This window comes from Hyperolius riggenbachi, chromosome 3 (assembly GCF_040937935.1).
Source record: "Hyperolius riggenbachi isolate aHypRig1 chromosome 3, aHypRig1.pri, whole genome shotgun sequence".
In the NCBI taxonomy this organism is placed as follows: domain Eukaryota; kingdom Metazoa; phylum Chordata; class Amphibia; order Anura; family Hyperoliidae; genus Hyperolius; species Hyperolius riggenbachi.
This window is the reverse complement of record NC_090648.1, coordinates 487,826,142-487,852,174: the sequence shown is the minus strand read 5'-3', so window position 1 is coordinate 487,852,174 and position 26,033 is coordinate 487,826,142. Positions and strand designations below refer to the sequence as shown.

At 44.4% G+C, this 26,033-nt stretch overlaps 1 protein-coding gene across 1 annotated transcript in view; it reads right to left on the bottom strand.

Moving 5' to 3' along the window:
• Nucleotides 1–1,136: 1,136 nt before the first annotated feature.
• LOC137561727 (T-cell immunoglobulin and mucin domain-containing protein 4-like) overlaps nucleotides 1,137–26,033 on the bottom strand; it is a 51,562-nt gene continuing 26,665 nt past the window's right edge. Inside the window, exons 4-7 of the mRNA XM_068273066.1 lie at nucleotides 21,979–22,049; nucleotides 12,465–12,558; nucleotides 5,380–5,416; nucleotides 1,137–1,344 (exon numbers count right to left, since the gene is read on the bottom strand). Coding sequence (XP_068129167.1) covers nucleotides 1,272–1,344; nucleotides 5,380–5,416; nucleotides 12,465–12,558; nucleotides 21,979–22,049 — 275 coding nt within the window. The 3' untranslated portion in view covers nucleotides 1,137–1,271. The remainder of the gene's footprint in view (nucleotides 1,345–5,379; nucleotides 5,417–12,464; nucleotides 12,559–21,978; nucleotides 22,050–26,033) is intronic.

The following is a 26,033-nucleotide window of genomic DNA, read 5'->3' as shown; positions in this document are numbered from 1 at the left end:
TAGGTTTAGGCACCACCAGAGGGGTTTTAGGGTTAGGCACCACCAGGGGTATTTCAGGGTTAGGCTCCACCAGGGGGGTCTAGGGGTTAGGCATAGGTACAGGGAGGGTTATGTGTGAGAGTAGGCTTAGGTATAGTTCCAGTACAATATTTGTAATATATTCAATTTATTAAACTATGCTGCTTATTACCACCGGGGGGGGGGGGGGGGGGAGGTGTCTAGGGGTTAGGGATAGGTATAGGGAGAGTTCTGTGTGACAGTACAATTAGGTATAGTTGCTCTAAACTACCTGTATTATTTACAATCGTAATCCCATGCTTAGTACAAGCGTAAATAAAGTTTTTTGTTATAGATGGTATTTTGCCATTTCATTACCGTTCATTCAACATATTTAGCACTTGATTTTCGTTTATAATATAAAAATGAAAAATATTGTTGTAGATAAAAACGTATAATTTTGTCAATATACCGCGCGGACACGGAGGAGGACACAATGATTAGGGGGGAGAACATCTACAAGATGCCCCTGCACCACGGATGCACCAGGTTTAGTATATATTCTTCCCCTGGTTTTTGTCCTCTAAACCTAGGTGCGTCTTATGGTCAGGAGGAGCGTCTTATAGTCCAAAAAATATAGTATACATATAGATCTGTTTAACCTCCCTAGTGTTCTCAGAGATGCCGGAGGTCACCGCTCAGGCCCTGGTGGGCCGATTTGAATATTTTTTTTTTAAACACGCAGCTAGCACTTTGCTAGCTGCGTGTTTCTCCGCACGCCGCCGCTTGCCGCCGATCCGCCGCTACCCGACGCGCCAATCAGTGCCAGGCAGCGCTGAGGGGTGGATCGGGACTCGATGACGTTGATGACGTCAGTCGGATTGTCGCCATGGCGACAGGGGAAGCCATAAAGGAAATCCCGTTCAGAACGGGATTTCCGGACGGGTCTTCACGCCGGTGGCGATCGGAAGGGTGGGAGGGATGGAGCAGGGAGGGGGGGAGCATGTAGCTAGCGATAGGCTAGCTACATGGAAAAAAAAATTAGGTAAAAAAAAAGCTCCCATGGCCGTGCGCAGCACGGAATCAGAACGCCAGGGAGGTTTTAACAATCATTTTTGCAAATATATTTTATTTCTTTCTTTCTTCCGCTCATCTGTAAAAGGGAGTGGAAATAAACAACTTCCAAAAGCCGGAAAACTCTCCAAGAATGGCAGATGCCAGTCAAATCCTTTGAAGGGCAATGTCATCAGTCGTGCACAAAGCGGTGTCCTCTGTCACGTATAGATGTTGTCCATGGCTTGATTTTCAGCCACCACCAGAGTGTCCAGGTTGATCACTGACAATATGCTGTAAAATATAAATTAAGATGTAAATTTGAAGGCTGGAAATCATAAGGATATTTTCAGACTGGTGCGCTGCATTGGACAATATAATCACATTGCTAATGTGCTAATGCAGGTACATTCTAATGGTACATTCACATCAACATGTCAGCAGTGTTGTGTGACAGAATCAGGCTGGGCTCACATATAACAATGCATGAAAAAGTAGCATTTTAGGATCACTCATTTGCAATTTTCTATTGCGTTTTTACTGCATTTTTGGTGCGTTTTGCGGTTGCATTTTCTTAATGCAGATGCGTTTTTCATGCGTTTGCATGCGTTTTAATATGTTTGCGGTTTGCTAATGTAAAACGCACATGCGTTTTGTATGCGTTTTTAAATTTAAATGTATGCAAATCACCAGGAAGATAACAGGAAGTGGAAACACATCAGAGATCTTTATTTTTAATCAAAAATGCATAAATAAACGCATGCAAAACGCTTAGCATATGCGTTACCATAGACTTTCATTATGTGCGTTTTGGCAGCTAGCCTGCATAATATGCAACACTACCAGCGTCTGCAGAACGCTTACTGTAAAAACGCAGTTCAACATAGCTTCTTCTGTGTCCCATAGACTAACATTTCTGCATAAAACACAGCGTTTCCCGCTACGCTAGCGTTTCTGCTATGTGTGCACCCGGCCTCAATATTAAATTATAAATTGTTTGCCCATTGTAAAATCTTTCCTCTCCCTGATTTTATTTGTATTTATTTTCTGAAATGTATTATAGGTGACAACATCTTTAGTACTGGCAGGTGATCTCTGCGGAATGTTCGTTACTAAGGGCTCGTTTCCACTAGTGCGGTGCGATTCCGTTGCGGAAAACGTGAAAACGAATTTGCATGCGGATGCGAATTTGTATGTGACTGTATGCAAATTTTGTATGAAAACGCATTAAAATTTGCATCTGTTTGTAAGTATGCGAATTTAACCATGTCAGTGCTTGTGTGCTTTTACATTGATTTTAAGCGAAAACGTACACAAATTCGCATGGAAAATTCTCAACGAAAACGCAGGTGAATTTCCCATTAAATACATTACAGACGAATCGCCCACTAGCCTTGCGGTGTGCGAATTCTGATGGCTCTGCTGTGCAGATTTTTTACTGCACAGTCCACTGCACAAAAAAGTGGAAAGAGGCCCATTGATTTATATTGGTTATGCAAATCTGCATGCAGAAAACACATGCAGATTCGCTCTAGTGGAAACGGGCCCTCAGAGTTCTTAACCCATTCGTCATTTTCACTTGAGAAATGTTCACCTCCCATTCATTAGCCTATAACTTTATCACTACTTATCACAATGAACTGATCTATATCTTGTTTTTTCCGCCACCAATTAGGCTTTCTTTGGGGGGTACATTTTGCTAAGAGTCACTTTACTGTAAATGCATTTTAACAGGAAGAATAAGAAAAAAACGGAAAAAATTCATTATTTCTCAGTTTTCAGCCATTGTAGTTTTAAAATAATACATGCCTCCATAATTAAAACTCACGCATTGTATTTGCCCATATGTCCCGGTTATTACACCGTTAAAATTATGTCCCTATCACAATGTATGGCGACAATATTTTATTTGGAAATAAAGGTGCATTTTTTCCATTTTCCATCTATCACTATTTACAAGTTTAAAATAAAAAAAAATATAGTAATATTTCATCTTTACATTTATATTTAAAAAGTTTAGACCCTTAGGTAAATATTTACATGTTTTTTTTTATTGTAATTTTTTTTTTTTTTAAACATTTTATTTGGGTATTTTTGGGAGGGTGGGATGTGAACAATAGTTTTATAATGTAAATGTGTGTTTAGTTTTATTTTTTTTACTTTTAGTTGTAGTTTTACTTTTTGGCGACAAGATGGCGGCCATGAGTTTGTTTACATGACGTCACTCTAAGCGTAACATACGCTTAGAGGGACGCATGGGGGACGCAACAGCCAGAAAAAGCACAGCTTCCGAGAGAAGCTGTCGCTTTTTCAGCGGGGGAGAGGAATCAGTGATCGGGCACCATAGCCCAATTCACTGATTGCCTGGCTAACGAACCGCGGGCCGGGAGCGCGTGTGCACGCGCACGATCGGCCGCGGGAGCGCGTGGGAGCGCGCATGGTTCCTGGACGTAGAGACTACGTCCAGGAACCAAAATAGGTTAAAATTAACCAAAACCGTTAAAATTATGTCCCTATCACAATGTATGGCGACAATATTTTATTTGGAAATAAAGGTGCATTTTTTCCGTTTTGCATCTATCACTATTTACAAGTTTAAAATAAAAAAAATATAGAAATATTTCATCTTTACATTGATATTTAAAAAGTTTAGATCCTTAGGTAAATATTTATATTTTTTTTGTTTTTTATTGTAATGGTTTTTTTTTTTTATATTAAATATTTTATTTGGGTAGTTTTGGGAGGGTGGGATGTAAACAATAGGTTTATAATGTAAATGTGTGTTGATTTTTATTTTTTTTTACTTTTAGTTGTAGTATTACTTTTTGGCCACAAGATGGCGGCCATGAGTTTGTTTACATGACGTCACTCTAAGCGTAACATACGCTTAGAGAGACGCATGGGGGAGGTAACAGCCAGAAAAGCCGGAGCTTCCGAGAGAAGCTGTCGCTTTTTCAGCGGGGGAGAGGAATCAGTGATCGGGCACCATAGCCCGATTCACTGATTGCCTGGCTGACGAACCGCGGGCCGGGAGCGCGCGTGCACGCACGCGATCGGCCGCGGGAGCATGCGGTAGCGCGCATGGTTCCTGGACGTAGTTTCTACGTCCAGGAACTAAAATAGGTTAAAGGAGTTCTGTGTTAGTCGAAAAGTAAAACAAGCTGACACTTACCTGGGGCTTCTATCAGCCCCCTGCAGCGGTAATGTCCCGCGCCGTCCTCTCCCAATGCGCAGTTCCCTGCCGCCGGTCCCCGTACGCGAGCGATTACATTGCTGCTGCGCGGCCGAGCTCTCGCTTCCGCACGCATCATCAGAGCTTACTGCGCAGGCGCAGTACAAGAAACCTCTTTACTGCGCCTGCGCAGTAAGCTCCCGATGACGCAACCGGGAGCGCGCATTATTTGGCTATGCCAGACAAATAATGCCCGGTGCCGTCGGCAGGGAACGGGTGATCAGAGGAGGACGCCGTGGGACGTCACCGCTGCAAGGGGCTGATAGAAGCCCCAGGTAAGTGTCAGCTTGTTTTACTTTTTGTCTACCACAGAACCCCTTTAAGCCAGTACCACAACATAGCTGGTCTCCCAGAATGCTCGGGGGGAGTGGTTTAAATAATAAACAGCCAAGGCTGTGACATCATTGAGAGGGTGGGGTTACATACCAATATACAGCAATATACAGATATAGGAAGTGTTTCTGATGCTATTTTAAGTAAAAGTGGGTATCCTAAATAATTTACTGCATTCTAATATATGCCAATACAGGGCCTCTTTAACTATGGGTTTCCTGTTTAAATCAGTGGCCAATCTGCTGCAGAACAAAATGTACTGCTTGCTGTCTGTATTGCAACCAAATGGCTAGAAATCTCGCTATATCATATCCAGCAGGGGGCAGGGAGGGAGTCCAGGAAGCCAGAATTTCTGGAGGATGTGCTGCTGGGGGGACCAGCTGATCCACCTGTAGTGGGAAACATGTAATCCATTATGTAGGACCCTCAAAAGTGAGTATAGGACTTAGTTCAAAGGCTGCAGTTTTGTAAAGCGATTTATTTTCAGAGTGATTTTTGAATGAATGTGAATTGCTCCAAAAAACGCTACATGCAGCACTTTGGCAATTTCAGCCAAATCGCAACGCTGCTGTGGGATTAACCTCACAGGGTTATATTAGCCAAGCGCTTATGGAAAGATGGGTGCTTTGAAAAGTGCTCATGGTGTGAACCAACCCTAAGCTGAGAGCCAAAAACAGGCATATCTAGGAACTACCGGTAAGTCACAGAAATGAAATTTTGACATTTTGTTAGTTTCTGTGAATCTGTAGTAGTTGTGTTATTACCTGTCTGCTTTATCCTCTGTCATTTTGCAGAATTTCCCTAAAAATACAAATAAACATGTCTTGTTATGCAGAGTAAATCATTACATAAATAAGCATTTGGCATTGCTCAGCATGGTGTACAATAATATATTCCTATATATGTATAGCGCTTTACTCCTGTGAAACTCAAAGTGCTTGCAAGGCAGCACTAGAGTGCACTCAGTAGGCAGTAGCAGTGTTAGGGAGTTTTGCCCAAGAACTCCTTACATAATAGGTACTAGCGTACTGAACAGGAGGAGCAGAGATTAAACCCTGGTCTCCTATGTCAGAGGCAGCACCACCCTTATTTAATATATATATAATTTTTCTTTTTACACACATATATAGGGCCTGATTCACAAAGCAGTGCTCACCCAGTTAGCACGACTAAAAGACTTTAGGCGTGATAACCATTGCACCAAGCTGGTGAAAAACCAGTTTAAGCGTGATAAGTTTAGGGGTAATAAGTTTAGGCGTGATAAGTTTAGGCGTGATAAGTTTTGATAAGTTTAGATCGCGCGCAAAGTCCCGCACGCAAAGCAGCGCCATTAAACTCTATGCGAAGTGCACCAGACTTTGCTAGCACAAAACTTATGGGGCTTGATTCACTATGCGGTGCTAACCTACTTAGCACGTCTAAAGGCTTTAGGCGCGCTAACCAGGGTGCTAAGTAGGTTAGCACCGGTTTTCTCAATCAGATTGCGCACTAAGTACCACGCGCAAAGTCCTATGCGCGCGCTAAGTCCCATAGGCTTTAATGGGCACTTCGCGCGGAGCGCCCTGCACTCTGTGCAGTGCATGCGTAAAGTTTAGCGTTTAGACATGCTAATGGGGTTTTCACAGGCGTGCTAACAGTTAGCACCGCTTTGTGAATCAAGCCCATGATCAGCTGTGCACTGCGGTTCTAACCCAGTTGGTGCTATAGTTATCACGCCTAAACTTATCACGCCTAAACTTATCACACCTAAACTTATTATGCCTAAACTTATCACGCCTAAACTTATCACACTTAAACTTATCACGCCTAAATTGAGTTTAGGCATGATAAAGGGCTTTTCACCAGCGTGCTAACTGTTAGCACCGCTTTGTGAATCAAGCACATAGTGTGTGTTTTGAAATTAACTCAAAAATAAAATTTCAAATGAAAAGAGGTATCTTACCTCATCAGAAGACTCATATAGGTGGAAAAGGGAGTCTTTTTATTAAAATAGGGGTAAACTGTAGACAACGCGTTTCACGGGACACAGCCCGCTTCATCAGGTCAATAAACAGAAACCGTAATTGCCAGCCATGCAGTGCGGGGGCGCATGTAGAAAACTTTTTTTAATTTTTTTTTCTATATGCGCCCCCGCACTGCATGGCTGGCAATTACGATTTCTGTTTATTGACCCGATGAAGCGGGCTGTGTCCCGTGAAACGCGTTGTCTACAGTTTACCCCCTATTTTAATACAAAGACTCCCTTTTCCACCTATATGAGTCTTCTGATGAGGTAAGATACCTCTTTTTATTTGAAATTTTATTTTTGAGTTCATTTCTCCGCTAATAGCTTGTTAATAAGATTAATAAGATTAAGGGCGCCTCCACTGATTTGCCTCCATATCCCTCACCTCTTTGAGGTGCTACTATATCACCGGGGAGACTATCCGCCAGTATATAGGACCACAGGAGGAGAGCGATCGCTTGGTACTAGAGTGTTCCAGTACACCGAGCGGAAACCGTTTTTTTCCGCATCTGATTGTCATTGGTTGCATCAGGGCAACCCACCTTTGTGAGCATTTATTACCCACACTATTACCTAACCCACTAGTCTAATGAAACTACACCATAAGGGCTCCCGGTCTCATCCTTTTCCTAGGCCTAAGACGTTCCCCTCCATAGTGTGGCGACCGTCAAGGACCTTCCCAGAAAATTACGAGTATCTACTAATGTCTTTCTAATAATGTTGAGTATCTAATAATGTTTTCAGGACTTTTTGGGCAAATTCGTGGTTGTCTATCTTGATGATATCTTGATATTTTCCTCCTCTCTGGCTGAACATCAAATACAGGTCAAGACAGTTTTGAAAAATGATTGAAATAGCCATCTCTACGCCAAGCTTGAGAAGTGTGTTTGAAACCCATTAGATATCATTGCTGGGTTACATAATTTCAGATTCTCAATTGGCTTTGGATTCAGCAAAGATTTCCGCTGTGCCGGACTAGCCTCAGCCTTATGATCTGAAACCGTTGCAACAATTCTTTGGATTTGCCGATTTCTATTGTAAGTTTTTAAAGAGATACTCCACCAAGGTTGCTACCCTTACTGATCTCATGAGAACGGAGGTGCGCCCTTTTCTGTGATCTCCAGAGGTTACTCAGGCATTCAGAAGTCTCGAAGATGCTTTTTGTTCTGTACCTATTTTAGTTTACCCTGAATAACACCAGAAACAAGCATGCAGCTAATCTTGTCATATCTGTCAAAATTGTCAGTAAAACCTGAACTGCAGCATGCTTGTTCAGGGTCTATGGCTGAAAGTACTAGAGGCAGATGATCAGCAAGACAGCCAGGCAACTGGTATTGCTTAAATGGAAATAAATATGGCAGCCTCCATACACCTCTCTCTACAGTTCTCCTTTAACAAACTGTTCCCCATCCATTTCTTGGACCTCTGAGGCATCTGAGGCATCTACTTCAACAATAAATGACCGTTGGACATCAGGGTAAAGACCTCTCGGAAACGGTTCTCTCCCAGTATTTGGGAAAACCCAAGAAAATTAAATTTTCTCTAAGAAATTTTATACTGCTGAATGTAATTACGAAGTTGGTAACAGGTAGTTGTTGGGGATCAAGTGGGCACTGTAGGAATTGATGCATTGGCTGAATGGGGCATCTCATCCCATTACGGTGTATAATGATCATAAAATCTAAGAATACTTTGAGAATGTAAAAAGATTGAGCCCCTGTCAGGCTCGGTGGGTATTGTTCTTTTCCTGACTGCATTTTACCATAACTTAAAAATCAGGAAGTAAAACTGTCAAGGCTGATGCTTAAAGGGATACTGTAGGGGGGTCAGGGGAAAATGAGTTGAACTTACCCGGGCTTCTAACGGTCCCCCGCAGACATCCTGTGTTGGCGCAGCCACTCACCGATGCTCCGGCCCTGCCTCCGGTTCACTTCTGGAATTTCAGACTTTAAAGTCTGAAAACCACTGTGCCTGCGTTGCCGTGTCCTCGATCCCGCTGATGTCACCAAGAGCGCACAGCGCAGGCCCAGTATGGTCTGTGTCTACGCATCAGCGGGAGTGACATCAGCGGGAGTGAGGACATGGCAACGCAGGCGCAGTGGTTTTCTGACTTTAAAGTCAGAAATTCCAGAAGTGAACTGGAGGCGGGCCGGAGCATCAGTGAGTGGCTGCGCCAACACAGGATGTCTGCGGGGGACCATTAGAAGCCCCGGGTAAGTTCAACTCATTTTCCCCGACCCCCCTACAGTATCCCTTTAAGTCTCATATTTTTATGTTGAATCATTTACTAGTGAAATACCTGAGTCTATTGTACCCAGAAACTTTGTGGCAGCAACTTTGACCAGTTTCAGGGCTGTCTTGTGATCTTGCGGAGTTGCTGTTATCTTACCAAGATGATGTTCCACCAGGTGGACTATAGGACCGCTTGTTTGTTCCTCCCCATTTGAGACCAGTGGCGTAGCAACAGGGGGTGCAGAGGTTGCAACCGTACCGGGGCCCTCGGGCCAGAGGGAATCTCCCTCAACTGCAGTATTCGCTCTTTATTGGCCCTTTGCTGGTAATCACTTCTATAGATGCTTTGAACATTAGTAATCATGAAAGGAGAACTGTAGTGAGAGGTATATGGAGGCTGCCATATTTATTTCCTTTTAAGCAATACTAGTTGCCTGGCAGCCCTGCTGATCTATTTGGCTGAAGTAGTGGCTGAATAACACCAGAAACAAGCATGCAGCTAATCTTGTCATATCTGTCAAAATTGTCAGTAAAACCTGAACTGCAGCATGCTTGTTCAGGGTCTATGGCTGAAAGTACTAGAGGCAGATGATCAGCAAGACAGCCAGGCAACTGGTATTGCTTAAATGGAAATAAATATGGCAGCCTCCATACACCTCTCTCTACAGTTCTCCTTTAACAAACTGTTCCCCATCCATTTCTTGGACCTCTAATACTGTGGCTGTCCTTGGCAGGTTTTGATGCACCATATCAAATGTTATGTATAAAGTGCTTGGGGGGCCCAATGTAAAACTTGCACTGGGTCCATAGCTCCTTAGCTACACCACTGTTTGAGACTGCAAGACAGTTTAATCAAACCAAGTCGCTTGGGCACCCTGGAGAAACCAAGACGCTTCAGTTGCACAGACATCATGTCTGTTGGCCTACATTGGTAAAGGATATAGAAGCTTTTGTTAAGTCTTGCACAATCTCCCATAGAGATCAGGGGGTCATTGCAACCTTTGCCTATACCTGATAGGCCCCCGGATAGACTTGTCTACAAATTTTGTGGTTGATTTGCCTTCATCCAAGGGATGTATTGATATATGGGTCACTGTTGATAGATTCAGCAAGATGGCGCATTTTGTACCCCTTCCCAAGTTGCCCACTGCTAAGGTATTAGCTAAACTCATTGTTGAACACATTTTTCATCTGCATGGTATTCCTGAGGGAGTAATTTCTATTAGAAGTGTTCATTTCGTTTCTTGGTTTTGGCATTCTTTTTGTGCCAGATTGAATATATCTTTATCATTCTCTTCAGGATTTTATACAAAAAACGAATGGTCAAACTGAGACTAGCTCTCATTCATAAAAGGCTGTGCGGTAAAAAAAAGTCTCATCGAGAAAATACAGCATTCAGTATTTTAGACTTCTGTGTGGTAATTCATAAACATTTTCACAGCTGTGATAGAAGTGCGGTGTTTTACCACAGCCCAACTGTCCGTAACATGAGTTTCACTGTTACATTCCTGTTCTCCGTGCAGAGACAGCATTACAATAAAAGAGGCATCCCCAACTTCCCATTAGATGTGCATTTTTTGTTATACTGCTTCTGCTTGCCCTGAATCTGCTCTGTATCTGTCTATTAGTCTTTCTAAACAATCTATTTAATTGCAGCAACGTAGAAGAACTTCAAGAAACTTTACACATGCCATGCTTTCTGGTGTGAAATACACATCTTAAAAGCAGGAACCCAAGAGGTTAAACACACAGCCTAAGGTATTCAGGGGAAGCCTTGTTTGTTCCGCTCTCCCTGCTGCTGCTGCTGCTGCCTGGGGAGATCTCACTGATTCTGGTTGTGAGTCTCCATTATCTTTGCTCTTATTGCTCTCTTATCACCTCTTCAAAGCAGGCTGTATGTTCCCATTACCACTTGCTCTAATCTTTATGAATTGACATTTACTGACATGTGTTGAGGTAATTACCACACAAGTCGGTAATTTACCTCACTGCTTGGGAAATTCAGCTTTTCATGCAGTAACCAGTGCTGCTCATCCAGATTCCGGATATCCGAGTAAGCCGGATATCTGACCTTTTTTCAGCTATCCGACCGGATCCAGATTCCGGATACCTGGGCCCAAATCCGGTTAGCTATATGCGGAAATATGTGGACGCATGACCCAGATATCCGCGGATAGTGCGGATATCCGGATCCGAAATACTGTAACTAAGGAGATGACATCCTGGAGCCAATCAGAGGGCTCCCAGCAGAAGCCCTAGCAACCAATCACAGAGGGGAACCCTGGCCAGCCCCACCTGACCTCATTGAGCCAATCAGATGCCTCCCAGCCTAGGCCCTGGCACCCAATCACAGAAAGGAACACTGGCCAGCCCCCCTGCATAATAAGGAGGGCTGCCATGATGAGACATATCATCCTAGCTTGCTGAAGGCACACTGAGAGACATGCTCCAGTGCTGATGGCCTAGTAAGGGCTGTACACAGTTATAAACCTAAAGCTGTTCAGTGCTTAACCCCTTCACTATCACTACACTATTGTTAAATCATTAATTAGCTTGATGTCATTGTATGACAGTCAGAGTGTGTGCTGTGCTGCAGGGCTGCAGGCAGCTGCTATGTGTCTGTGTGTGTGTGCTGTGCACAGACCAGGCCAGCTGCTGGCTGCTGGCCAGCTATTAGCCTTAGGTATAGGTTAGGTTAGGGATTAGGGGATAGGAAGGATTACTGTGTTATTGTGTAGTACTGCAGTCAGTGCACTGCTAGTAGTTGTTAGAGTAGTAGTACTACTGTTAGCTTTCTACAGAACTGCTGTGTCACGTGTCACTTGGCACGTGTCACGTGACACGTGCCAATTGCCACGTGACACGTCCGGCATGCTTCTGGCACACGTTACACCTGCTGCTGCTGCATTGCCTTGCTCCTGCTGCTTGTGCAGCTCCCACCGCCAGGCCAGGGTGTCACAGGCCACTAATACCACCTATATTTAACCCAAAACACAATTGCTGTGTAATTTTTTGGAGGTGTCTTGGCTGAAAACTGTCATGTCCCAGTTGTGCGGTTGGACTTTGGACACAATGTGGGCTGCATGACCGCTGTCTGGAACCTAGGCCTAATGTTAATTGACAGCCTTTTTTTTTGTGATTTTAAGTCCCCACATCATCAATTACTGTTCCCCGTTAAAAAAATAATGATGCTACATGCCTCATTTACCCTAAAAATGTTTTTAAAGCAATTTAAAGGGCACTTCCGTTTTTTCTATCCAGATATCCGATACCACGGATACTGAGGTTGGATATCCGATTCAGATTGCAAAATTTTGAAATCAGATATCCGACCCGGACCGGATATCTGGGTATCCGGATCCGAATCGGATCCGGATTTTGAAAAGGGGTATCCGAGCAGCACTATTGACATTTTGCTAAGTGCTCGTTAAAGTCAGCTGTTTTCTGCATTACCGCATGCGGTAATACTTTATGAATGATAGCCAATGCATCAAACCTTTGAATAGTATTATATAAATGCAACATCAAAAGCAGATACATAGGTTGCTTTGCAAACATAAATTCATGTTGTTCCCTGTATAGCATCACTCACACCTGTATAGAATCACTCACATCTGTATAGCATCGTTAATGTCAGTATGATGAGCAGGATCAAGAAGATCGCACCAGCGATTACAGCAGCCATATGCCCATCTTGTGTATCTGTCTGTGCCGGAAGAAGAGAATAAAATTAGGGGCAATATTGTCCAGCAATATATCGTGTATCACTTTTTACACTGACGAGTCACACACTAGTAAGTGAGAATGATTTTGGGAAAGGTGAAATCATCCTGGTGTGTGCGCATGTGTGAGTGTGTGTGAGCATGTGTGTGTGTGTGAGTGTGTGTGAGCATGTGTGAGTGTGTGTGTGCGCATGTGTGAGTGTGTGTGAGCATGTGTGTGTGTGTGAGCATGTGTGTGTGTGTGTGTGAGTGTGTGTGAGTGTGTGTGCGCGCTGACGGGAAGGGGGGGAACTCATGCTGGGGTTAACTCACCTAAGCTGAAACCTCTCTTCTGATGTGCTCCATGTCACGTTTCAGCTTCTTACAATTCCGCCTTCTAAAACCAGAACTTTTGCTCTATAGATGGATGTGTAAGAAGATGTAACAGGGCATGAAGCGCATCACAAGGGGGGGGGGGCAGCACAGGTGAGTTACACCTTGTATGCACAGCCCGCTACACCACATTCTCCGGTATGTTTTCTCTTTTCAACAGTGATGCTCATAATCTTCTAATTATGATTAAGTGAAATTTTACATACATTTTTGCTGCCATGCGTAATTACGATTTGGACATTGATTTTATGTAATCCATTCTTAATTTCACGTAATTTTCGTATAATGTTTTAGTAAGTTTGTGCCGACTTTAGCTGTTGATAGCAAAGCCCCCATACATGCTATCCCCAATTACTAGGTTTGTAAAGAGGAATAGTAGGAATAAGTCAAAGAAAGAATTTTACAAAAAGACCTTGTAGTTTTTGAGAAATTCAATTTTAAAAATACAAAGGAAAAGGGTTTTTTAAAATCAGAAAAATCATAGTTTAAAAACAAATTTTCCTTTGCATTTTTAAAATCGAATATCTCAAAAACTACAAGTCCTTTCTTTGACTTGTTCCCACCATTCCCCTCAACACATGTAGCAATTTTGGTGATGCTAGCACATAGGGAGGTTTTGCTATTAGCCACTAAATTTGGCATGAAATTACATAAAATTGCAAAATTACGATTACTGATTGCATTTACATGCAAAATTAATTACGATTTTTCCCTACAATTTTGTATCGTAATTAAAAATCAGGATGGGAAATTATGATTATGTGTACTTCGTGCTCATCCCTGCTTTTCAATGTTCCATTGAACAATAAAGCGATTGACATTATCGGGCGATCAAGCACAGTGTGGGTGATCGGATGTCGATCAACTAGCAGCCCTCACGCTGCAAGCGAGATCCTGGTGAGTCTCCTTCACCAATCAATGTAAACGATATTGTGCATCCATGCTCTGAAACCAAAACTCGATTCTGTGTTGATCGAAATCATATGAACAGTAGCCGATTTGACCAATATTTTCTATCCTTACCGATTGAGTAAATTGGTCGATTCGACCAGATATCGTCCTATTTCCATCAATCGAGCAGAATGGAACATAATCGATTCTCCTTTGATATGATAAAATTAGTGAAATTGTCGATTGTACAGGAAAATCGAGTCATGTATAGGCACCTTTACTTATATAGCATAGCCGCAGTATGCACCAACTCATATGTTGCTCCTTGTAAGTGCATAAACACCACACCTAAATGCATTGTGTGTTTATAGTGCTACTGACATTATTTGTGTAAGTTGTGGTTTGCAGTTTATGTAATGCACTTTGGGCCTGATTCACAAAGCTTTTCTGTTAAATTATCTCACCTTATTTATTATTATTAACTCACAATTTATCTCTCCTTAAATGACTTAAAGAGACACTGAAGCGAAAAAAAATATATGATATAGTGAATTGGTTGTGTACTATGAATAATTACTAGAAGATTAGCAGCAAAGAAAATATTCTCATACTTTTATTTTCATGTATATAGTGTTTTTTCTAACATTGCATCATTCTATAATATGTGCAGATTACACAACACTCAGCATTTAAAATGAGTCTTTCAGAGCAGTCTGTGAACTAATGACCTCTCCTGTGGCAGAGGAAAAGTAAATAGTCCAGGAACAGTTGAGATAATAAAAGTCAGATAACAGGCCTCTCCATGACTAACTTAAGGGGCCCATACACTCAGCCGATTTTCTGGGCGACCGATCGATCCCGATCGATCGATCGATTGATCGATTGATCGTTTGCAAATCGGTTGGCCAATCGACCGATCGATGGCCGATTTCGATCGATTTCGATGGATTTCCATCGAACTGGCTGGATGGAAAATGTAGGTCGATCTGATGAGATTGCTTATCAGTTTGCCTTGGCCTTAATGGAAATCTGATGGCAAAAATATACCATCAGATCGAATTTAATAGATTTCAAACTGAAATCTATTGGAATTCTATCCTGGTAAAAAATGTTCTAAAAACGCATCAGATAGATCATCAGATGCATTTCTTATCTATCTGCTGACAATCTGACGAGTGTATGGGCACCTTTAGTCGGAGAGCTTAACCACTTCCCGACCGCCTAACGCACAGAGGCGGCCGGGAAGTGGACCCCACAAGGACCAGCTCATGCCCAAAGGCGGCGGTCCTTGTAGGGGCATGGGCGGAGCGATCGCGTCATCCGTGACGCGATCCTCCGCCGGCGCCTGTCACCGCTCGCCCGCCGCAACATCCCGCCGGCTATACGGAAGCGCCGGCGGGATGTTAACCCTGCGATCGCCGCATACAAAGTGTATAATACACTTTGTAATGTTTACAAAGTGTATTATACAGGCTGCCTCCTGCCCTGGTGGTCCCAGTGTCCGAGGGACCACCAGGGCAGGCTGCAGCCACCCTAGTCTGAACCAAGCACACTGACTTCCCCCCCCCTGCCCCAGATCGCCCACAGCACCCCTCAGACCCCCCCCTGCCCACCCCCCAGAACCCTGTTTGCACCCAATCACCCCCCTAATCACCCATCAATCACTCCCTGTCACTATCTGTCAACGCTATTTTTTTTAATCCCCCCCCGCCCACTACCCCCTCCTGATCACCCCCCCACCCCTCAGGTTCTCCCCAGACCCCCCCCCCTGTGTACTGTATGCATCTATCCCCCCTGATCACCTGTCAATCACCTGTCAATCACCTGTCAATCACCTGTCAATCACCCATCAATCACCCCCTGTCACTGCCACCCATCAATCAGCCCCTAACCTGCCCCTTGCGGGCAATCTGATCACCCACCCACACCAATAGATCGCCCGCAGATCCGACATCATATCACCACCCAAACTCAGTGTTTACATCTATTCTCTCCTCTAAACACCCACTAATTACCCATCAATCACCCCCTATCACCACCTGTCACTGTTACCCATCAGATCAGACCCTAATCTGCCCCTTGCGGGCACCCAATCACCCGCCTACATGCTCAGATTGCCAGGGCATTATTTACATCTGTCCTTCCCTGTAATAACCCACTGATCACCTGTCAATCACCCATCAATCACCCCCTGTCACTGCCACCCATCAATCACCCCCTGTCACTGCCACCCATCAATCAGCCCCTAACCTGCCCCTTGCAGGCAATCTGATCACCCACCCACACCAATAGATCGCCCGCAGATCCGACATCAGATCACCACCCAAGCGCAGTGTTTACATCTATTCTCTCCTCTAAACACCCACTAATTACCCATCAATCACCCATCAATCACCCCCTATCACCACTTGTCACTGTTACCCATCAGAACAGACCCTAATCTGCCCCTTGCGGGCACCCAATCACCCGCCTACACGCTCAGATTGCCCTCAGACCCCCCCTTATCAATTCGCCAGTGCATTAGTTACATCTGTTCTTCCCTGTAATAACCCACTGATCACCTGTCAATCACCCATTAATCACCCCCTGTCACTGCCACCCATCAATCACCCCCTGGCACTGCCACCCATCAATCACCCCCTGTCACTGCCACTCGTCAATCAGCCCCTAACCTGCCCCTTGTGGGCAATCTGATCACCCACCCACACCAATAGTTCGCCCGCAGATCCGACGTCAGATCACCTCCCAAGGGCAGTGTTTATATCTGTTCTCTACCCTAAACACCCACTAATTACCCATCAATCACCCCCTGTCACTGCTACCTATCAGATTAGACCCCTATCTGCCCCTAGGGCACTCAATCACCCGCCCACACCCTCAGAATGCCCTCAGGCCTCAGCCCTGATCACCTCGCCAGTGCATTGCTTGCATCTATTCCCCCCTATAATCACACCTTGAGACACCCATCAATCACCTCCTGTCATCCCCTAGCACACCTACCCATCAGATCAGGCCCTAATTTGCCCCGTGTGGGCTCCTGATCACTCGGCCAAACCCTCAGATCCCCCTCAGACCTCCTTCCGATCACCTCCCCAGTGCATTGATTGCATCTATTTTCCCCTCTAACCACCCCCTGAGACACTAGTGTTGGGCGAACACCTGGATGTTCGGGTTCGGGCCGAACAGGCCGAACATGGGCCAGATGTTCGGCATGTTCGGCCCGAACGCCGAACTCAATGGGAGTCAATGGGACCCCCGAACATGCCCATTTTGGGGGCCCTATGGGGTCGCAGGCATAAGGGGGGAGCATGCCCCGGTCGCGGGGGGGGTCGGAAATTCCCCCCACCCCCTCCGCTAGCGCTCCCCCCTCTGCCCGCTTCTCCATACAAAAAGTTTGAAACAAGTTCAATAGTACCTGGGCTGGTGGCACTGGCTGGCAGTGGAGTGAGGAGGAGGAGGAGTCCGAGTAGCAGAGTGACGTTGAGGCCGGGCAGCGGGCGGTTCAGCGCTAGTACCCTTGTGGTACTTCCGCCCTTTCTCTGACCTCACGTCCTCTGCGTGATGACGCATACGAGGGTACGCGTGATGCGTCCCCTCGTATGCAGAGGACGTGAGGTCAGAGAAAGGGCGGAAGTACCACAAGGGTACTAGCGCTGAACCGCCCGCTGCCCGGCCTCAACGTCACTCTGCTACTCGGACTCCTCCTCACTCCACTGCCAGCCAGTGCCACCAGCCCAGGTACTATTGAACTTGTTTCAAACTTTTTGTATGGGGAAGCGGGCAGAGGGGGGAGCGCTAGCGGAGGGGGTGGGGGGAATTTCCGACCCCCCCCCCCGCGATCGGGGCATGCTCCCCCCTTATGCCTGCGACCCCATAGGGGGCATAGGGGGGCAGTATTCGGCCGAACAGGGCCCTGTTCGGCCGAACAGGGGCCCTGTTCGGCCATGTTCGGCCATGCATTCTGCAGTTCGGGCGAACCCCGAACAGTTTGGCCGAACACCACCAGGTGTTCGGCCGAACTCGAACATCACCCGAACAGGGTGATGTTCTGCAGAACCCGAACAGTGGCGAACACTGTTCGCCCAACACTATGAGACACCCATCAATCACCTCCTGTCACCCCCCTAGCACTCCTATCCATCAGATCAGGCCCAATACAACCTGTCATCTAAAAGGCCACCCTGCATATGACCGGTTCCACAAAATTCGCCCCCTCATAGACCACCTGTCATCAAAATTTGCAGATGCTTATACCCCTGAACAGTCATTTTGAGACATTTGGTTTCCAGACTACTCACGGTTTTGGGCCCGTAAAATGCCAGGGCGGTATAGGAACCCCACAAGTGACCCCATTTTATAAAAAAGACACCCCAAGGTATTCTGTTAGGTGTATGACGAGTTCATAGAAGATTTTATTTTTTGTCAAAAGTTAGCGGAAATTGATTTTTTTTTTTTCACAAAGTGTCATTTTTCACTAACTTGTGACAAAAAATAAAATCTTCTATGAACTCGCCATACACCTAACGGAATACCTTGGGGTGTCTGCTTTCTAAAATGGGGTCACTTGTGGGGTTCCTATACTGCCCTGGCATTTTAGGGGCCCTAAACCGTGAGGAGTAGTCTAGAAAACAAATGCCTCAAAATGACCTGTGATTAGGACGTTGGGCCCCTTAGCGCACCTAGGCTGCAAAAAAGTGTCACACATGTGGTATCGCCGTACTCAAGAGAAGTAGTATAATGTGTTTTGGGGTGTATTTTTACACATACCCATGCTGGGTGGGAGAAATCTCTCTGTAAATGGACAATTGTGTGTAAAAAAAAACAAACAATTGTCATTTACAGAGGTATTTCTCCCACCCAACATGGGTATGTGTAAAAATACACCCCAAAACACATTATACTACATCTCCCGAGTACGGCGATACCACATGATTGGCACTTTTTTGCAGCCTAACTGCGCTAAAGGGCCCAAAGTCCAATGAGTACCTTTAGGATTTCACAGGTCATTTTTGTTTCAAGACTACTCCTCACGGTTTAGGGCCCCTAAAATGCCAGGGCAGTATAGGAACCCCACAAATGACCGCATTCTAGAAAGAAGACACCCAAACGTTTTCCGTTAGGAGTATGGTGAGTTTATAGAAGATTTTATTTTTTGTCACAAGTTAGCGGAAAATGATTTTAATTGTGTTTTTTCACAAAGTGTCATTTTCCGCTAACTTGTGACAAAAAATAAAATCTTCTATGAACTCACCATACTCCTAACGGAATACCTTGGGGTGTCTTCTTTCTAAAATGGGATCATTTGTGGGGTTCCTATACTGCCCTGGCATTTTAGGGGCCCTAAACCGTGAGGAGTAGTCTTGAAACAAAAATGACCTGTGAAATCCTAAAGGTACTCATTGGACTTTGGGCCCCTTAGCGCAGTTAGGGTGCAAAAAAGTGCCACACATGTGGTATCGCCGTACTCGGGAGAAGTAGTACAATGTGTTTTGGGGTGTATTTTTACACATACCCATGCTGGGTGGGAGAAATACCGCTGTAAATGGACAATTGTGTGTAAAAAAATCAAAAGATTGTCATTTACAGAGGTGTTTCTCCCACCCAGCATGGGTATGTGTAAAAATACACCCCAATACACATTGTACTACTTCTCCCGAGTACGGCGATACCACATGTGTGGCACTTTTTTGCACCCTAACTGCGCTAAAGGGCCCAAAGTCCAATGAGTACCTTTAGGATTTCACAGGTCATTTTGAGAAATTTCGTTTCAAGACTACTCCTCACGGTTTAGGGCCCCTAAAATGCCAGGACAGTATAGGAACCCCACAAATGACCCCATTTTAGAAAGAAGACACCCCAAGGTATTCCGTTAGTAGTATGGCGAGTTCATAGAAGTTTTTATTTTTTGTCACAAGTTAGCGGAAATTGATTTTAATTGTGTTTTTTCACAAAGTGTCATTTTCCGCTAACTTGTGACAAAAAATAAAATCTTCTATGAACTCACCATACTCCTAACGGAATACCTTGGGGTGTCTTCTTTCTAAAATGGGATCATTTGTGGGGTTCCTATACTGCCCTGGCATTTTAGGGGCCCTAAACCGTGAGGAGTAGTCTTGAAACAAAAATTCTCAAAATGACCTGTGAAATCCTAAAGGTACTCATTGGACTTTGGGCCCTTTAGCGCAGTTAGGGTGCAAAAAAGTGCCACACATGTGGTATCGCCGTACTCAGGAGAAGTAGTATAATGTGTTTTGGGGTGTATTTTTACACATACCCATGCTGAGTGGGAGAAAGATCTCTGTAAATGGACAATTGTGTGTAAAAAAAATTAACAAATTGTCATTTACAGAAATATTTCTCCCACCCAGCATGGGTATGTGTAAAAATACACCCCAAAACACATTATACTACTTCTCCTGAGTACGGCAATACCACATGTGTGGCACTTTTTTGCAGCCTAACTGCGCTAAGGGGTCCAAAGTCCAATGAGCACCTTTAGGCTTTACAGGGGTGCTTACAATTTAGCACCCCCCAAAATGTCAGGACAGTAAACACACCCCACAAATGACCCCATTTTGGAAAGTAGACCCTTCAAGGTATTCAGAGAGGGGCATGGTGAGTCCGTGGCAGTTTTCATTTTTTTTTGTCGCAAGTTAGAAGAAATGGAAACTTTTTTTTTTTTTTTTGTCACAAAGTGTCATTTTCCGCTTACTTGTGACAAAAAAATAATATCTGCTATGAACTCACTATGCCTCTCAGTGAATACTTTGGGATGTCTTCTTTCCAAAATGGGGTCATTTGGGGGGTATTTATACTATCCTGGAATTCTAGCCCCTCATGAAACATGACAGGGGGTCAGAAAAGTCATAGATGCTTGAAAATGGGAAAATTCACTTTTTGCACCATAGTTTGTAAACGCTATAACTTTTACTCAAACCAATAAATATACACTGAATGGGGTTTTTTTTATTAAAAACATGTTTGTCCACATTTTTCGCGCTGCATGTATACAGAAATTTTACATTATTTGAAAAATGTCAGCACAGAAAGTTAAAAAAATCATTTTTTTGCCAAAATTCATGTCTTTTTTGATGAATATAATAAAAAGTAAAAATCGCAGGAGCAATCAAATAGCACCAAAAGAAAGCTTTATTCGTGACAAGAAAAGGAGCCAAAATTCATTTAGGTGGTAGGTTGTATGAGCGAGCAATAAAACGTGAAAGCTGCAGTGGTCTGAATGGAAAAAAAGTGGCCGGTCCTTAAGGGGTAGAAAGCCCTAGGTCCTCAAGTGGTAATGGCTTGTTTGCATAGAGATAACAACTGGAGTTTCTCAACTCTTCCTGTACTGGAAACAATTACACTGATGTATCTGATCTTAATGTTTTATTTCTTAGCTGTGCTACACATACAAATCATAATATCATCATTTTTTTCCCGCTTCAGTGTCTCTTTAAAGAGGAACTCTAGTGAAAATAATGTAATAAAAAAGTGCTTCATTTTTACAATAATTATGTATAAATGATTTAGTCAGTGTTTGCCCATTGTAAAATCTTTCCTCCCCCTGATTTGCATTTTGACATTTATTACATGGTGACATTTTACTGCTGGCAGGTGATGTCAGTGGAAGGAGATGCTGCTTGCTTTTTTGGCAGTCGGAAACAGCTGTAAACAGCTATTTCCCACAATGCAACAACCTTCACAGACAGGAAACTGCCAGGACCATGGTCCTTACAGTTTCCGGTGGGAGGGGTTTCACCACAATATCAGTCATACAGACCCCCCTGATAACCCGTTTGTGAAAAAGAATAGATTTCTCATGGTAAAGGGGGTATTAGCTACTGATTGGCATGAAGTTAAATTCTTCGCCACGGTTTCTCTTTAACTCATGGTTTAGATCTCCTTAACTGACTTACAGTAATTAATTGTATAACTCTCCTTAATTGGCTTAAATCATGGTTTAGCTCTCCTTATCTATTTATCTCATGAATTATCTCCCCTATTTGTTTATCTCCTGCATTAGCACTCCTTACAGTTAAGGTGAAAAATAAGTAACCTTTGTGGATCAACCCCTTTACATCTTACATGTGCTATCAGCGTAATGTAAGGTTTAGCATCCTTTTGTGAATAGCCCCCATTGTTACCTGTTTTTCCCCTGTAGTTGGGGGAGCCTTTTGTGCTGGAGATGTTTCTTCATCATTCCTTCCTTTAACATCTGGAATTAGAAATAAAGAATTGTTTTTACATACGTCATCACTGTACACCCTCCAATTTCCTTATCAAAATTCATCTCTTCAAAGCCTAGAACTAAAGGTGCCCAAACATCAGACGATGTATGGGCAGATCGACAAGAGACAGATCTCTCTCTGATCGATTCTGATCATAGAGAGATCTGTTGCCTGCTCAATCATACACTGCAGGCAGATTCCCGATCGATCTCAGCATGAAATCTCTTGGGAATTGGTCTTGTGACGCAGCATTCGCGGCCTCACCACCCCCAGCGCAGTCCCCCTAATGTAAAATGTGCCCCCCAGTTCCCCGTGCGGTATACTTTCCCTGATGGTGTTCGGCTCTGTCCTCCGTCCACATACATGTGCCACACGTGGTTGCCGGCGTAATATGGGTGCATGTTTGATATCACACACGCACTCACAAATATGGTGGCAGCCACGTAGGGGGCGTGTGTGTGTGGACAGAGCCAGCGGCAGACCCCGATAGGTAACGTATATCGCATGTCATTACCACCGCGCACCCAATCGAGCATGTCAGCCCTACATCTTGCAGCATGTCCGATCAATACATGCAACTAGTTTTGGCCTGAATGCTCTTGGCAACACCGATTTTTCATCCGATTTGATTATAATAATTGAATCGGAAGGTCTAAAGGCTGAGAAGTCACCTGATGTGTGACCACCTTAAAGCGGAATATAACCCTGCATTTCAACTTTGCTCTAAAACATTATTTACAGCATATTATATGCAAAAAGCATTTTTTTTACTAGACCAGCATTGGAAGGGTTAAACACAGAGGTTGAAAGTTCCCTGAAGAGATATGCAGAAGTTCAGATTGTTACATTCTATTTAGTCAAATGTATCTATTGAGAAATGTTACACACTCTTTGGCTGTCCTCCAGCTCCTTCTCAGTCAGAGAGATGAGTCACATTCAACACTTCGATACATTTATGTAAACAAAATGTATCTATGTCAGCTTCGGATGCGTCTGCAGAAATCTCCAGGAATTTTAAAGCTCTATGTAACCCTTCCAATGCTAGTCTAGTAAAAAAAAAATGCTGGTTGCATATAATATACTGTAAATGATGTTTTAGAGCAAAGTTGAAATGCAGGGTTATATTCCGCTTTAACTATAACATCTGCTAGGCCTAGGCGACCAAGCACCAAAATAATCCACAAATATACAATATCTCTGATTTCTCTGCTTGTAGAATGTGACATAACGGTAATCTGTAATATAGGATGGAATAATCAAGTGTGATTTGATTGCTGCTTTTGAAAAAAAGGGCTCTGGTTGTACATTGATGCTGCGCAAATCATTTTACACTGAGGTATCATATCACAAAAGACCTGCGCTGTTCAAAAATGATGGTTGGCTAAACACCACATTCAGTATTTCAGATTTTTTTTTTTAATTCACTAAGATTTCCACATATGTGGGTAAGTTTGGTAATTTACCTGGTGTCACGGACGATTGCGGGGACGCAGGCGCGTCCTGGACGACCGTGAAGAAAAAGCAATCGCACTCGATTCCCTGCATCGATTGCGCTTCAAAACGGTACAATCCGGGTTGAGTGTGTAGGGGCAGCTGCAGTCTTTTCTCAGCAGAGAGAGAGCCCCAGCCTAAATGCTGGTTGGCCCTTTTGATATTCTAATGAGCCTGGGCCCAGAGAGTCCCTGGCTTCAAGCTGTGCTGATGGCCCATCCATCAGGTATAAGGTGACAAACACCATGACAGAACCAATTTAGAGTGAGGAAACTCAGACACTCCGACTCCTTTTCCCAGCAGGGAGCCGACATGTGGCTTGCTGCTGCCAACTTCAAAGAACCTTTGCCTGGGAATGACCTGGTATAAATCCCAGGGGTCTCTCATATTCCATAAACTGCTATATGTATCATATTTTCTGTGTTGCCAGGCTGGCAGACCCTCCAAACTAACAGAGCAGGTAGGGCCCTGCCTGGCGTTGGTTCTGAGAACATTTCAGAACCTTCTGAGGTAAAGACTGCCCGTTAGGCAGTTCAACAGTGCCCTAATGGTACCACAGGGGTCCCACCCCTCATGTTTGGTATCAGACTGCTGGGTACATCGAGGCAGACCTGAAAATATTAGTAAATCTGCCCTGACCTGTACGGTTCTGTGAGATAGAGCCCATATATGGTTAAGGCATGATTTCTGGTCTCCAGGACAAGGGCAGGACTCATCTCATGTTCTAAGGGGGTGTGTGGGCCCGCCCTCACTTCCTCCTACTGAATCAGGGGCATAAGAATGGCAGAGGAGCCAAACTCAGGGTCCTCCACACTGAAACATCTTGAACTCATGAGATGCCAGCTTGAGGATATGCTGGCATCCACCTGGTCTGAACTCTGGACTTTGAAACCAAGAACTTTATGATTCTTCCCACAATAAGGACATCTTTCCAGGAACTAAGTATTTTTTCTCCCTTCTTTTATTTTTCATACTGGCTATTACTGTCTTAATAATTGTGATTTTTAATAAATTGTCTGTATATATTAATTATTTATATTGCGTGAATAAACGACTTTCTCCAAGTCATTCACTTTCCGCTACCCTGCTTATCAGCACACACAGAACTGATCCCGGGTCTCTGAAGATACGCTACTGTTTGTTTGTTGTTGGCTAGACAGAATATCGTGTGTTTAACCGTTTTATTCGCAGGATTAGTCAGTCAGTTAGTGGGCCCCACGGTCCCATAGTAACCGCGGTGGTGGCAGTTTACTCTGAACCAGTAGGTGACGTGGTAATCACCCGTGTCTCACAGGCTCCCTTCTGAGTTGTCTGCGGCTAATTCTTAACGGTTCCTGCGCATTGACTGCGACCAGAGTTTGCACGATCTGTGCGCTGGCACCGTTTAGAAGGCTAAGTGCGGTCAGCCACTAGAGCTCCTGTGACAGTGTTAGGCAGCGGTTGGGATCTGTGTTGTGCTGAAAGTATCGGCGATAGCGCTAGCGCTATCGAGAAACGAACTAATTCGTTGGTGTAGCTGGAAGGCAATATATTTTTTATATATACAGAGAGACTGTGTAGCCAGTACCCCTTCCCCAAAGTTTTATTTTATTTGGCATGGAAATGTCCGGGAACTACCAGAACATGTGCCTAGCAGACCTGGAAAATCTTTGCGAAGAGAGGGGCATTGGCATCCTCCGCAAGACAAAACGGGACCTGATAGCAGACTTGTCCAGATGGGATGCCCAGCAACTGCGGGAGCCGGGAGTGTCCGCTGAGGTGGATACCAGCCCATCTGACAATCAAGGGGAACCAGAGGCTGAAGATCTTAGGCGTACAGAGGTTGAGCATCCTGCGGGCCCTGTTGCAACAGTTACGCCAGAGACTGTCAGTATGGACCCCAATCCCAGAGTTTCTGACATTACTCGCCCGGAACTGGCCAGTACTGGACTGTCCATGGGTGCTGACCCGGTAATGCAGCAGGCATTACAAAAGCTGATGGAGACTGACCTGGAAAAGTACATGCAGTACATGGAAGCACGAGAGGAACGGGAGCGCCAATCTGCAGAACGCAAAGCTGCTGCTGCTGCTGCTGAACGCCACGCGGAGAGGGATGCCGCAGAGGCGCGGGAGAGACGACAGCATGAGCTCAACATGGCAAAGGTGCAACAGGCCAGCCGGAGTTCACCGCCCAGCCTCCCTGCTGAAGGAGCTGCAGCACCCGTAAGTGCAAAATTTAAATTTGCTAATATTGAAAAAGACACTGACATTGACTTGTTTTTGCGGTCTTTTGAAAAAGCATGCCGTCAGTATCGTCTGTCCCAAGACCAGTGGGCCAGACATCTGACACCGTTGCTGCGCTACAAAGCGCTTGATGCTTTCGCAGAATTGCCTGCGGAAAAGGATAATGATTATGCTGCTATAAAAGACGCTATCATTACTAAGTACCAGCTGACGCCAGAAGCCTATCGGAAAAAGTTTAGGGCCTGGCAGAAAAAGCC